Here is a 13,181-nt window from a genome sequence, read left to right on the forward strand (position 1 = left end):
GTCCCAATCCTTTCCATTTTTTGGGTTATATGACCGACCATGCCCAACATTGTGTGTCAATGTATACCATAGATAAACTTGCATAAAGTCTATGAAATTGCAAACTGGATTTCCTAGATTGTTCTTTTTTTTATTTATACATATAATCAACAAAATGATATTATAAAAATACAGAGTTACAGAGTCTTGTAGGACAAAAAAGAAATATTGTAATGTTGGAGAAGTCATCCAGCAGAAAAAAGATATCCCATTTAGTGGCACATGAACGGGCACCAAATGAGCAATTTAGCTGAATGAATTGCTTTCTTATACAAGAGATCTCCAATTTGCCTCTTCTGGCTGTCAAAAAGATCACAGGTCTATGTATCCATCAGAATGAAACACAAAGGCATTTGAATATACGATGAAGCTGAAGAAATAAGGTAAGCAAGTGTTTTTAAGATAATCCATTTTGAAAGGACAAACTCTTTCAAAAGATGTTCTGCAGTGTGAAAAAATTTTAAATGTTAACGCATAGTCTTTAAGAAGAACAAGCAAGAAAGTATCACTAATATACTATCAAGCCGAGTTTGTACGGAAGACAAGAAATTAACACTTGATCAAAAGCGGCCCATTGATACGATTCTTTCAATCTTGGCACAACGATTGAAATATGAGACTGTGAGGGATATCATATTCATTTGAACATTTGAACATATCCAAAATAATAACAATGAGGCATAGAAGGTCTATGCCTGTCTAGTGCCATGGGAAGAAGGATTTTCTCATAGTGAAAAGGCTGTATCCGGTATATATGGAATGATGAGGGAAAAATATTCTAAAACTTTGCATGATCAACTTTACCAAAAAACTCTTAGCAAATACTCCCAATGACCTAACAAGCACACACCAGCAACTAAATTAAGCATCCACCTTGAAAGAGAACTGAACAACATGATATAATACATGGGGCTAAATACTGTGATGTGAAACACAATCTACCTGATGCTAGAATGATGCAAACAGAGGTAAGAATGAAGGGAAGAAGTGCAAAACAGAGAGGGAGAGGGAGATATAAGAAAGAGGGGGTTAAGTTAACTGAACAACATGAGAAGCGAAAATATTCCATTCATAAATAATTTCCATCCATGAGTTACATATTAGGGATTTACAGATTCATAGAAGCCACTTGAAAAGTAAATAAAGCATAAGGTCATTTTAATGAAAGGCCTTAAACTGGAAAATTGCAAGATAACAAAAAATACTTAAGATCTTGGTTCTTCAATGCGGATGTGGCCAACTAGTAAATGCTTGCTACATAACTGAAAATACCACACCATTGATGCATCTCAGGTAGAAAACATATTGAATTCATTGGTGGTGAGGTTGATCGGAGAAAGAGTATTTTTTGGTTCATCATTTTCCACTTTGCCTTCAATAACACTAACAAGTTCAGATGCTACACAAAGATTGTAAATAATTTCGTTCCCCCAACTGGCATAAGGCTTTCTACATGATTGAAAATATGATGCCCATAGCGACTTCTGCCAACAGCAAGCTCTGTAAATTCTTTAGTAGTAAGATTGAACAAAACAGTGTTTGGTTCATCATCCATTTCACGTCTAGTTGAAATGCTGCAAACAATATCATTCCTCCAAATAGTCATGGGGCATAAGACGCATGGATATGGGCTACTAGTATATTTCTTAGTCCAAATCCATTTCTCCCCGGCTGCAATTGTACCCTCCTCCATCACCCATAGATCAATCAAAGAAGATTCAGAATTTCCAATCATAGTGCAACAGAGCATAGCAAGTTTGTTCTCGTACATAGTGAGCCTCTTGAGATGCGATCTAGGGGCTGAAGCAGGCACTGGCATCAATGCAAACACATCCATTGCTATGTTGAACGAGATTATCACATTTCCAGCAACAATATTACCGTTTTCATCCTCCTCCTCCAGCTTAAACCCAAACCAAAACATAGCTCCATTAGCAGTGAAACTGGCAGAACTAATACTTACACCATCTAAGATCCCCAATTCTACTTTCTCCCATGACCCTGTCCTTAATGAGTACACTTCCACTTTTTCAACCAGATCATCAAATATCACATCAACATAAATTCTTACTATCTTGTAATCATTAACAATTGGACTGAACCCAAATCCTACACGTAAATAATGACCCTCAAAATCATCAATAGGTTTAGGCACCTGTTTGACTTCTCTAGTAGCTGGATTCCACAATAAATGGGGATGATGAAATACCCCCTCCTTACTGATGCCAATGCAGAGCAAGCCATTGCTCGAACCAACGAACCAACCGCACTTCAAATAGTCAATCAAAGGATGGTTTGGTACCCGATGGACTTGCTTCTCGCAATCGAGCAAATGTAAGTTCAGAGGACCTGTGCTATTCTGCGGCCGAAAGAGAAGACAAGGGTTTTGATGAGTGGAGTGGTGGAGGTGGTCAGCGATGAAAGATGGGTTCTTGATGAGATTTTTCCAATGTTCGGAGACACATTGAAAACGGGCTAGGGATTTTGCAGGAAGTCGTTTGAGAATGTTTAGGATGATTTCATCGGGAAGAAAGGGTACATCGTCATCGATTACGATCTGCTTCATAGTTATCGCCAGGGAAAAGCAGATCTCTCTAAGGAAGCCCCCAATCGACGAAGGTTTCAGGATTCAATCGGAGGAACCAATACAAGAAATTAAGAAACAAGCCGTTTCGTCGTGTGTTTATTTTCGTTTTTCAGAATCTTCAAAGCGGAGTATTTGTGGGCCAATACCTGTTCATTAAAAGTGGGTCCAAAATAGATTAATTTCTCAAAATTATGGTTTGGATTTGAGCGTACAGCTTTTAATTAAGTGATTTCTGTCTAACTAAAAGCTAATTCAAGCATCCTCTAAATTAAACTCTCAGTCGGAAAAAACCTTTAAATCGCTCAATACTAACTGGAAAAATGCGTACTGCTTATGGTGTATTTGATTAAATATTGATGACTATTAAGTTGTTGCCTTGTTGGCCAAAAAAGGACAAATATACTATTAAAATAACAAATAAATGAGTTTTTATTTTAAATATAAGTGTCCAATTTGTTTTATTTCTCATATTTATTCTGTTTTTTTAAGATAATTCTTGCAATAATAATAATTTAACTGATATACTTGATTAGTAATGATATTTTAAGAAACACAATACTTATTTATTACAAATAGTTAACTAATTTTTTTAATATATTCAAATTAAACTAGTTAACTAATTTTTATATTAAATATTCCTTCAATATAAACATAAGACCATTTTTATAATATAAATTATATTATAAAATGAGTTTTATATTTAAAAAAAAAAGGTATATACGAATACTTTGACTGCAACATCTGCCTGTCTAACATCCACAATATATGATCGACAAGCTTTATCAAAACGTTGTCCATTTTCGTGTAATGCTTCAGGTGGCAGAGCAAAAGTGGTACAGACTTTTGAACATCATGGTGGCAAAGCATCAGGCCATATTCAAAAGCTATATGAGGCGCAGCAGCTGTCAAGCAAGTTAAAAGGCGTTGTCGCTGATAATCGTAAGCTAAAACTAACAATACACCAATTTGAATAGCAAGTACGATAATACTCTTTCGGTTTTTATTATAAGACTTCATTAGATTTTTTATTTATTTCTAATTATAAGACCCCAATTTATTTTGTCTCTTATATTTATACATTTTTTTTCAAGATAATCCTTCTAATAATATGATAGTTTTAGCCAATATACTTAATTAGTAAGGATATTTTAGGAATGACAACACTTATTTATTATAAATAACCAATTTAACTTACTTCTTTAATCTCCTCAAATAAGTTAATTGGGTCTTATAATTAGAACCGGAGGAGTAACTAATTGTATTTTACTTACTTGTGCAGTATTTACCGGTAATTGATACTACTTCCTGTCCTTAATTAATTATAAATTCCAATTGCCCATACATAGAAAACTTAATTTTATTTTATTTTTTATATTTTTCTATTTTACTCTCTCACTAATCTCCGTAATAATTGTAATAATTGATTATTCAAAAGGTAATTTCATTATACTCCTCTAATTCTTAATATAAGACCCAATTGTTAAGTTAGTTTTGAGTTTAAATATAAGATCCATTTCTCATATTTATTATTTTTTTTTAAATTACTCCTATAGACACTCTCTCATCCATAATTAAATAGAAGAAAAAGTCCGAGTATTAAGAAAGATAATTATGGTACTTTAAAAAAACACGTCACATTTCTTATAATTAACTAATTTATTTAACTTTTTTAATCTAATCAAATTACTTAAATGGGTCTTATATTAAGAATTAGAAGAGTATATAATTAACAAAATAATTTTTAAAAATAAAATTAATTTATTATGATAACTAACTTAAGTAATTGTTTTTATATCTTATTTACATCTTATACTAATTACCTGCGTTATAATTCATTTTGCTTCCATCCGACCACCAAATTCTCGAGCGTATCTGCCAGAGAGCACTATGCTTCCATTCGCCCAATACATCATTAAAGGCAATATGGGCAAAAAGGAGCTCATGTAAGTAAGCAATTTTTATCAAGATAATTTTCAAAAGGTCACTCTTTCCAAAAAAAAAAAAAAGTTTTATTTTGCAGCATGGAAGTCATTGGAAATATGAATCCATACTCACAGAAACGAACAAAGAAGCATGAATGCATCTCCAACCAAACATAAAACCAAAGTTTGTATGGGATAGAAGCAATCAATCTTAACACTGATCAAAATCTGTGAAAGATCTTACATTACATTGAGTCTTCTGAACATATCTAATACAACAATGAGGCATCGAAGATCTTGGCCTGCTCACTACCATGCATTTCATCGTGCTCAAAAGGGAAGATGGACTTTCTCATAAGGAAGTGAAAGCGCTGTGTTTGGTACATCTGAAATGATGAAAGCAGAACATTCTGAGACTTTGTACAGTGTTTTTTTCCCCGGAAAAAAACAGTGATTCTAGTTAAGCTAAATAAGAGTAAGTTGGTAGAAGCATGAGTGAGTAGTTGGGAGAACATAGGCTAAACACAACGGATGTGACGGAAAAAGTTCATTTTGATAAGCTATCAAAAAAAGCTAAAAATATATATTTTTCCAACAATACCTTCATGATTAACTTAATGCTCTCCCAACACTAAGGTATTAAACCAAAGTGAATCACTTCTTGCTTTAACAAAGTGGCATATATCCATCTTTGAAAGACAAGTGAACATATGTTATTATAGATAAGACAACCACAGTGATGTAAAACAATCAAACTGATGCTAGACTGATGCAAATAGAGGTAAAAATGAAGGGAGCAAAGGGGGAAAGAGAAACAAGACCAGATAAACTGAAGGGGTAAGCTAGCTAAAGAGAATAGGCAGCCAAAATATTCCATTCATCATTAGTCTTCCATGAAGTCACTTGTTAAGGTTTCCTACTCACGAACAAACATAATAAATTAAACATAATCCTCTTGTTCTGCCTTTCACCAAAATAGAAATTAGATAGAATAGTTTTTGATTCATCATGCTCCACTTTACCTTAGATATCACTCGAGTCTAGATTACACAAACATTGCAGATAACTTCATTCCTCCAACTGGCAGAAGGCTTTCTACATGATTGAAGACATGATAACCACAACACCATCTGCTAACAGCAAACTTTTTAAATTCTTTAGTAGTAAGATTGTACAGAATTGTGTTTGGTTCATCATTCTCCATTTCACGTCGAGTTGAAATGCTGCAAACAACTTCATTCCTCCAAATAGTCAGGGGGCATAAGACACCTGGATACGGGCTACTAGTATATTTCTTAGTCCAACTGCATCTCTGCCCTGATGCAACTGTACCCTCCTCCATCACCCACAAATCAATCAAAGATTTAGAATTTCCAATCGCAGTACAACAAAGCACTGCAAGTTGTTTCTCATACATAGTGAGCGTCTTGAGATGTGATCCAAGGGTCAAAGCAGGTCTTGGCATCAATGTAAACACTTCCGTTGATATGTCAAAGGAAATTATCACACTTCCACCAACAAGATTACCATTTTCATCCTCCTGCTCCAGCTTAGAACCAAACCAGAAGATAGATCCATTAGCTGTGAAACCATGAGAGCTAAGACTTACACCAACTAAGATCCCCAGTTCTATTTCCTTCCATGACTCTGTCCTTAATGAATAGACTAACACTTTATCAATCATATCATCAAACGGAATATCAACATAAATTCTCACTATCTTGTAATCATCAACAATTGGACTAAACCCAAATCCGACATGTATATTCTGATGTGGAAAAGCATCAGTAGCTCCAGGCAACTGTCTGACCTCCCTAATAGTCGGATTACACAATAAAAGGGAGTCATGAGACATACCATCCTTACGGATTCTAACGCACAGGAGGCCATTACTGGAACCAACGACCCAACCACACTTCAAATAATCAATCAAAGGATGGTTCTGAACTCGATGGACTTGCATCTCAGAATCAAGCAAATGCCAGTTCAAAGCATCATCGCCGCCTCTCATTAGGAAGAGGAGACACGGATTTTGATGAGAGGAGTGGAGGAGGTGGTTGGAGCTGAAGGAAGGGGACTTGATGAGATTTTTCCACTGCTTGCACACGCACAGAAATCGGATTAGGAACCTTGCAGGAAGCCGCGCAAGAATGTTTTGAATGATTTCTTTTGGAAGATATGGCATTTGGTCATCCATTGCTACCTGCTTCATAGTCATGGCCGGGGAAGAACAGATCTCTCCAAGGAAAGCCTTCTAAGTCAATGGAGGTTTCGTCCAGCCTCCCCCGTCACAAGTGCATTTCACAACGCATTACTAACTTTTATATTTGTTTACATGGGAACGTGGTTTACGGACTAATAGATTAGTAGGGCTTGGTGTCATCCGGCTAAGTCACATGTGACACTTTATTAAAAAATCATCCGTTTTCGTGCAATGTTTCAGGGCAGAGCAAAAGTCGCAGCGTGGTACAGAGACTTTAACATTAGAGCTAGACAATCACGGGAACCTATGCTCCCCCAGCGAGCCTCGTCCGTATTCATAAGCTATAATGCTATGCAAGGCTTAGCTTAAGCTTTTTTCTGTACTGATAACTGACAAAAGCTACTATTTAAATATATTTGGTCACAGCATTCTTTATTAGTTTGAAATGTTTTAAATGTATTATCTGAGAACTAATTGTATTTTTGCTTGCTTTATTTATGCATTAAAGACTGTTCACCTGTAATTGATATTATAATTCATTTTGCTTTCATCCGAGCACCGAACTCTCCGATTGTGTCTTCCACATAGCATTGTGTTTCCATTCGGCCGCTCCATTATTAAATGCTATATGCAGAAAGCTGATCTCTCATATGTGGAAGTTGGACGCATTAGCAGATTTTGCTCTGGAGAAAAAAAGTAATCATGATGTGACAACACCATTACCTTTATTATCCTTTCTGATAAACTTGATGCGGATCGTGGGTTTGTACATTGTGGATTCATTTTTCGTCTGCCAAATGCCAGAGCCAAGTCGCTTGCACAGCACGTAAAATATACATCAGAAGCCATTTCATTATAATTTCTGTGCTTCTGTGCCGTAGTCCGACGAAAGGGGCAGACTGGAACTTGAACAGGACTGTTTCTCACATTTTAAATGGTTTCCTGTTCTGACCATTCCGCCATTAACCAAGGATTTAGCTATGGCGTGCTTCGCAAGGAGTCTTGGAACCTGCTAAGGTATTTCGCAATTTCATGTCATTTCTCTGTCTTATCAGTCTGCCTTCTGATACGCTTGATATCTTCAAGATATTTCAGATGGCAAGTCTGCAGAGTCGTGTATAAAGCAAATTCAGAGTATCTCGGTAGGCAGAGATATGTTACTGTGTCAAGTGATTTTATATTATGTTTCTCGTATCTTTAATATATCTTTAATATAAGATCTATTTAACTAATTTGATTAGATTAAAAAAATTAGGTAAGTTAGGTAATTATAAAAAATATGACATATTTTTCTTAAAACACCATAATCATCTTTTTTAATACCCTCTCTCCCTCTTTTACTTGATTATAGTTGAGGGAGTATCATAGAGGTAATTTAGAGAAAATTAATAAATATAAGAAATGAGTCTTATATTTAGGATTAAAACCAACTTAATAATTATATTTTATATTAAGGATCAGAGGAGTAGTTGAAAAAAACTCGATTCATGTAAATACACTTTTGAAAAATAAAACCGCTTTGATAGTTGTTTTCCTGGAAGAATTATAATAAAATCTCACAAAAAAAATTAAAAAATAAGTCTCAAAAGTTATTATTTTTAATATAAAACTTATTATTACAGTCTGTTAAGATTGTTATTAAAACTTTTTAATAATTATTTTTTTTCAGTGAGATTTAATTATAATTTTCTCTTGTTTTTTTCATTAAGTTATATGAATCCATGAGAAATTGTTCAACTCGTACCTCGTTGATCTCCCCAGGAAACGCTTGGGATTCACAAAGCTAGTAAGCTTATGCATCAATCCCCCCCCCCCCCCACTCCTCAACAGAACAAAAGATGTTAATCAACGAGCCCCTTATCTAATGGAAAATACTTGCAGAAACTTCATTCAGTATTCCCGGGCAAAATGAAGAGTCATCACTCTCATCCTTTTATCTTTTTACTATACTAAATTTTACCACATTTCGTCAAAACGTTTATTTTTTCAATAAAAGAAATCTTTTCTTGAACAAGGCGGGGAAAAACTTGCAAGAACAAGCATAAGTGATATAAAAGAAGCAAGCAACTCACAAATAATTTGGTTTACAAAATGTGAGTAAAATATGTATTGGAATTTTGTCTCAATTTAAAAAGTATTTGAATGGAAAGCAAACTATAATTTTAAAAATATTTTTACGATTTACGAAATAAATATATGAAGAAGTTTGTCTCGTTTTATGAAAAAAATGCTTCTAAAAAACACTTTTACTCCTTGCTTGGATTGAGAGAACATAAGAAAGGAAAAAAAACTAGAGAGGAAACACAAGTTTTCCTTTGTTTGGATAGGAAAAAAATATGGGAAGAAGGAAAAGTCGAAAAGAAAATAAAATGGATCACCTACCTTATTTTCTCTCATATATGGAGAGATTTGGAAAAGAAAACAAGATTTTCATAATTACCCTTCCTCTTTCTTCCTCTCCATATTTATTTTTTTGTTATATTTAAAAAGTAGTCACTTTTTATTTTTTATCTTAAAACAATGTTTTTATTAAATAATTTGGTTTTAAAACATAATAATATGAAAAAATATAAAAACCAAATAACTTGATTTTAAATTATTTGATGATGTTAATGTTAGTACAATTTTTTTATTACAATATTTAATTTAATTTAATTTTAAATATCTATTTTGATAAGAACATTTTAGTTATTTAGATATTTATTAACTTTCTCTCTTCTCTATCTTCTCTCATTCATCCAAACATCTTCCCTCTAGTTTTTTCTTTTTATTTTCTCTCCTCTTGTTTTTTTTCCTCTCAACTTTCTTCCTATCCATGCAGAGCATTAAAGCTTGCCAAACACCCTCTTAATGCAAACAAGTCCTCTTGGCTCTTGCTCCACTTTTCCCCCTCTCATAGGATATATGTATTTTACCTCGGCAATAGGTCACAACTCACAAATAATCCACGCACAAGCAACAAGTAGTCTATATAGCCGTCTCGGAAAGTAAACAGAAGAAACTAATTTTATAGATATGTCAAACACGGCTACAAACATCTGTTACTAAAATATCTAAATCCATCATCCTAGATAACATCTCAAAAGGTCTTCAAACTTGACAAGGCACAGAATAATATAACTTGATATGGGTTCTTCTCTACTTCCAAAAGTGCTTAAGCCAAGTAATAAAGATTAAAAGGTCTGGGAAGCAAACATCTCGAGTTCATGAGTTGTGAGATTGAACAGAGATAGAATAGCTTTTGCTAAATCACTGTACACGTTGCATTCAATATCATGAATGACTACAGACCCTACAGAAAATTTGCAAATGATTTCATTCCTCCAACTGGTACGAGACTTTCAGCATAATTGAAAATATCATGACCATCGTCACATTTGCTAATGGCCAGCTTCTTGATTCTTTTAGTAGTGAGATTGAAGAGAACAGCGGTGGATTCGTCCTCCATGTCATCCGTGCAGACAATTACATTTCTCCAAATAGTCCTGGGATATAACTTGCATGGATAAGGGCTGCTGGTATATTTCTTAGTCCAATTCCATCTCTCCCCAGATGCTACTACACCCTGCTCCATTACCCACAGATGGATAACAGAATGCCCTGTGCTTCTGATGCCAGAAACCATTGCAAGTTTTTCCTCATACACAGCAAGCGTTGAAAAAAAGTCATGCTCAGGTATGGGGATCACTCTAAACGCTTCGGTTGCTAGGTCAAGTGAAACAATCAGACCCTCATTATCATCTGGATCCTCCCCAACCCGCTTTGAACCCAACCAAAACATAACACCATTAACAGTGACACAATGAGAATGAAGACATGTACTGTGATTGAGCCTAAATTTTACTTCCTTCCATGACCCTGAGCTTAAAGAATACACCTTCACGGCAGAAAGCTCAGTATAATACTCATTAACATACAATATCACTATCTTGTAATCATTAATAATTGGACTGAACCCAAATGCTACAGAATAGAGATAATAATCCTCATGAAAATTAGTTTCGGGCACCAGTCTAACCTCTCTAATCGCTGGATTCCACACTAAAAGGAAATGAGGAGACACATCATGCTTGTTGATTTCAACACAGAGCAAGCCATTGCTAGAACCAACGATCTTACCACGCTTCAAGTAATCGAGTAAAAGAGGGTTCTGAAAATCCCGAACTTGCATCTCGGAATCAAGCCAATACAAGTTCGAAGGATCATCCCAGCCATCCCGTTGGAAAAGGAGATAAGGGTTTTGATGATTTGAGTGGTGCAGGTGGTCTGCGATGAAAGATGCGGTCTTGAAGAGATTTCTCCAATGTCGGCACACACATTGAAATCGGACTAGGGATTTCACTGGAAGTCGTTTGAGAATGTTTCTGATGATTTTTTCAGGAAGAACTGGAGCGTCGCCGTCCACTTCCTTCTTCATAGTGCTCGATTGAGAAGAACTTGTTTTCCAGAGAAAAGCCTTCGCGACCAACAAAGGCGCTAAGGTTTACAGGAAACGGTTGGAGAGGTAAAAGACTTTTTTTTTTTTGGGTTAGTTGTACTGAAGTTTTCAGGTTTATTCAAGAAGAAGTAAAAGACTCTGCGGCGTGGTTTTTTTTTTTTTTTTTTCCGGGAAAAATTTACTTCTTTTTTTTTTTTTAGTCAACAGCCAATTTTATTGAAGCAAATTAAATGATTACCACTTGAAATGCTTGCCCATTATAATAAGTTATTTAAACAAAACTCAAATAAATAAATACGATTCCCCTTTTGAGTTAAACCAAAGTCACTAACATAAAAATAGACTTTTTTATTTTATAAAAGGTTTTTAGTTTGATTTTTAAAATGATGACTTCTTATAACAATTATTTTATAAAAAAAATGCAAAAATGAATTAAAAATTAAGAGATGAGAATAAAATTCGTGTCAAGCCACTCGCATAACTTACATCCAATCAAATACAATTAAAGTGGCATGAGATTAGTGCAAAAACAAAATAAAGCATGACATTTAACTTTTTTTTAACTAAATATTTGTGTCTATTATTCCTCTTTTTAATACCCTTTTTCAAAAATTGTATTCTATTACTATTCTTTAAAAAATTAATTTGCAAGTCTCATAGTTTATCTCAATTTTAAATTAGATTCCCATAATTACTTTATTCCAATTGTTCCTTAGTTTGATTCATTCTAAACATACATCCTTGTGTATAAAAAGTAAAAACTAATAATTTTAATTCAATGAATTTCATGGGCTATATAAAATCTCTTCGATTCTATTTCACATGGTTATAATATCGTGCATTTCTGTTGGCAAAAAAAAAATATATATATATATATCCATGATCAAACAATAAAACCCAATTAAAACAAGGTAATTATAAGAAGCCCATTTAAAATGGAAGTAAATTATACAGATTTTGCTTTTGTTTTAACTATTTGTGAAGACCCATGAACCATGATCATATTGATAGGCCGAAAATACTTCCTAAGGGATGGCCCATGATCTTCCCTATAAATCTGAAGTGGTGAAAAGTAGGTTCTCGTGCCGCCAAAAGGAAGGAAAAAAAAACTAATAAAATAATTAATTAGCAATTTCAAGTAAGAAGTAGGAAAAATAATAAAATTATATGAAAAAATTGACTTCGAACGAAGAAAACCATAAAATTAATTAAATTGTTCGCCAGCACTGCTGCACATTTGTTTATTGCATCAAAGACTTGTAATTTTCCTCTTAAATAGGTAAATCATCAAAAGCATGATTTTAAAAGTGTTTTTAAGATATACAAAATAAATATGTGAAGAAATTTATCTCGTTTTACCAAAAAAAAAAATACTTCTAAAAAATACTTTTGGGTGATTCATAACACCCCTAGTCTGAGATAACCAAAAACTTGCTTGGTTGCATTATAGACTGGGAGTTGCCTCACTTTCAACTGTTCAGAACATGTTGAAAATTTATAATATGTCACATTCCAATAAGGATCCTAATATCATTTTCAGCGTCATGTCACTGAAAATCCAGTAACCACAGTGTGTACTCAAAAGGCCATTAAAGCTTATATTTTTATCATTTACTTCAGCGACCCCGCGCGCGCGCGCACATATATGTGGATCTCAATACTCTAACATACTTATTGTTGATGATTTTACTAGGTTCAGCTGGTTGTTATCCCATGAAACTCAAATCTGAAGCTTTTCCACTTTTATCACCTTCAAAACATATATTGAAAACTGATTGGACTGGAAAAAATTCACAGCCATTTACATCACTAACTGATTAACTTCCATTTACATCAACAATGATGCCTTTGACCAAGTTTGTGAATATTCCACATGAATATGCACTTCCTAGGAGTCTTTGGCCGTTCATGTTACTCTCTTTTAAGGTCTTATGATGTTACATTACCCTGATAAGAAGGTCCCAAATAGTCCACAGACCAACAACTAAAATA

At 34.1% G+C, this 13,181-nt stretch overlaps 3 protein-coding genes across 3 annotated transcripts; all 3 read right to left on the bottom strand.

The window, feature by feature from the left end:
- Positions 1 to 1,438: 1,438 nt before the first annotated feature.
- LOC114741277 (F-box/kelch-repeat protein At3g06240-like) lies at positions 1,439 to 2,605 on the bottom strand. Its single transcript, XM_028929531.1, has one exon. It carries the CDS (start codon positions 2,603 to 2,605, stop codon positions 1,439 to 1,441), a length of 1,167 nt encoding a protein of 388 aa, XP_028785364.1.
- Positions 2,606 to 5,593: 2,988 nt separating this feature from the next.
- LOC114741278 (F-box protein At3g07870-like) lies at positions 5,594 to 6,766 on the bottom strand. Its single transcript, XM_028929532.1, has one exon. It carries the CDS (start codon positions 6,764 to 6,766, stop codon positions 5,594 to 5,596), a length of 1,173 nt encoding a protein of 390 aa, XP_028785365.1.
- A 3,277-nt stretch (positions 6,767 to 10,043) lies between these two features.
- LOC114741279 (F-box/kelch-repeat protein At3g06240-like) lies at positions 10,044 to 11,168 on the bottom strand. The gene has a single exon (XM_028929533.1). It carries the CDS (start codon positions 11,166 to 11,168, stop codon positions 10,044 to 10,046), a length of 1,125 nt encoding a protein of 374 aa, XP_028785366.1.
- Between the last annotated feature and the right edge of the window lie 2,013 nt (positions 11,169 to 13,181).

Source organism: Neltuma alba, unplaced genomic scaffold (genome assembly GCF_004799145.2).
Source record: "Neltuma alba isolate B1F8T4 unplaced genomic scaffold, ASM479914v2 tig00003342_pilon, whole genome shotgun sequence".
Classification (NCBI taxonomy): domain Eukaryota; kingdom Viridiplantae; phylum Streptophyta; class Magnoliopsida; order Fabales; family Fabaceae; genus Neltuma; species Neltuma alba.

What these genes read in the sequence shown, in the direction of transcription:
- LOC114741277 (XM_028929531.1), bottom strand. Translation starts at nt 2,605, where the DNA reads ATGAAGCAGATCGTAATCGATGACGATGTACCCTTTCTTCCCGATGAA.
- LOC114741278 (XM_028929532.1), bottom strand. Translation starts at nt 6,766, where the DNA reads ATGACTATGAAGCAGGTAGCAATGGATGACCAAATGCCATATCTTCCA.
- LOC114741279 (XM_028929533.1), bottom strand. Translation starts at nt 11,168, where the DNA reads ATGAAGAAGGAAGTGGACGGCGACGCTCCAGTTCTTCCTGAAAAAATC.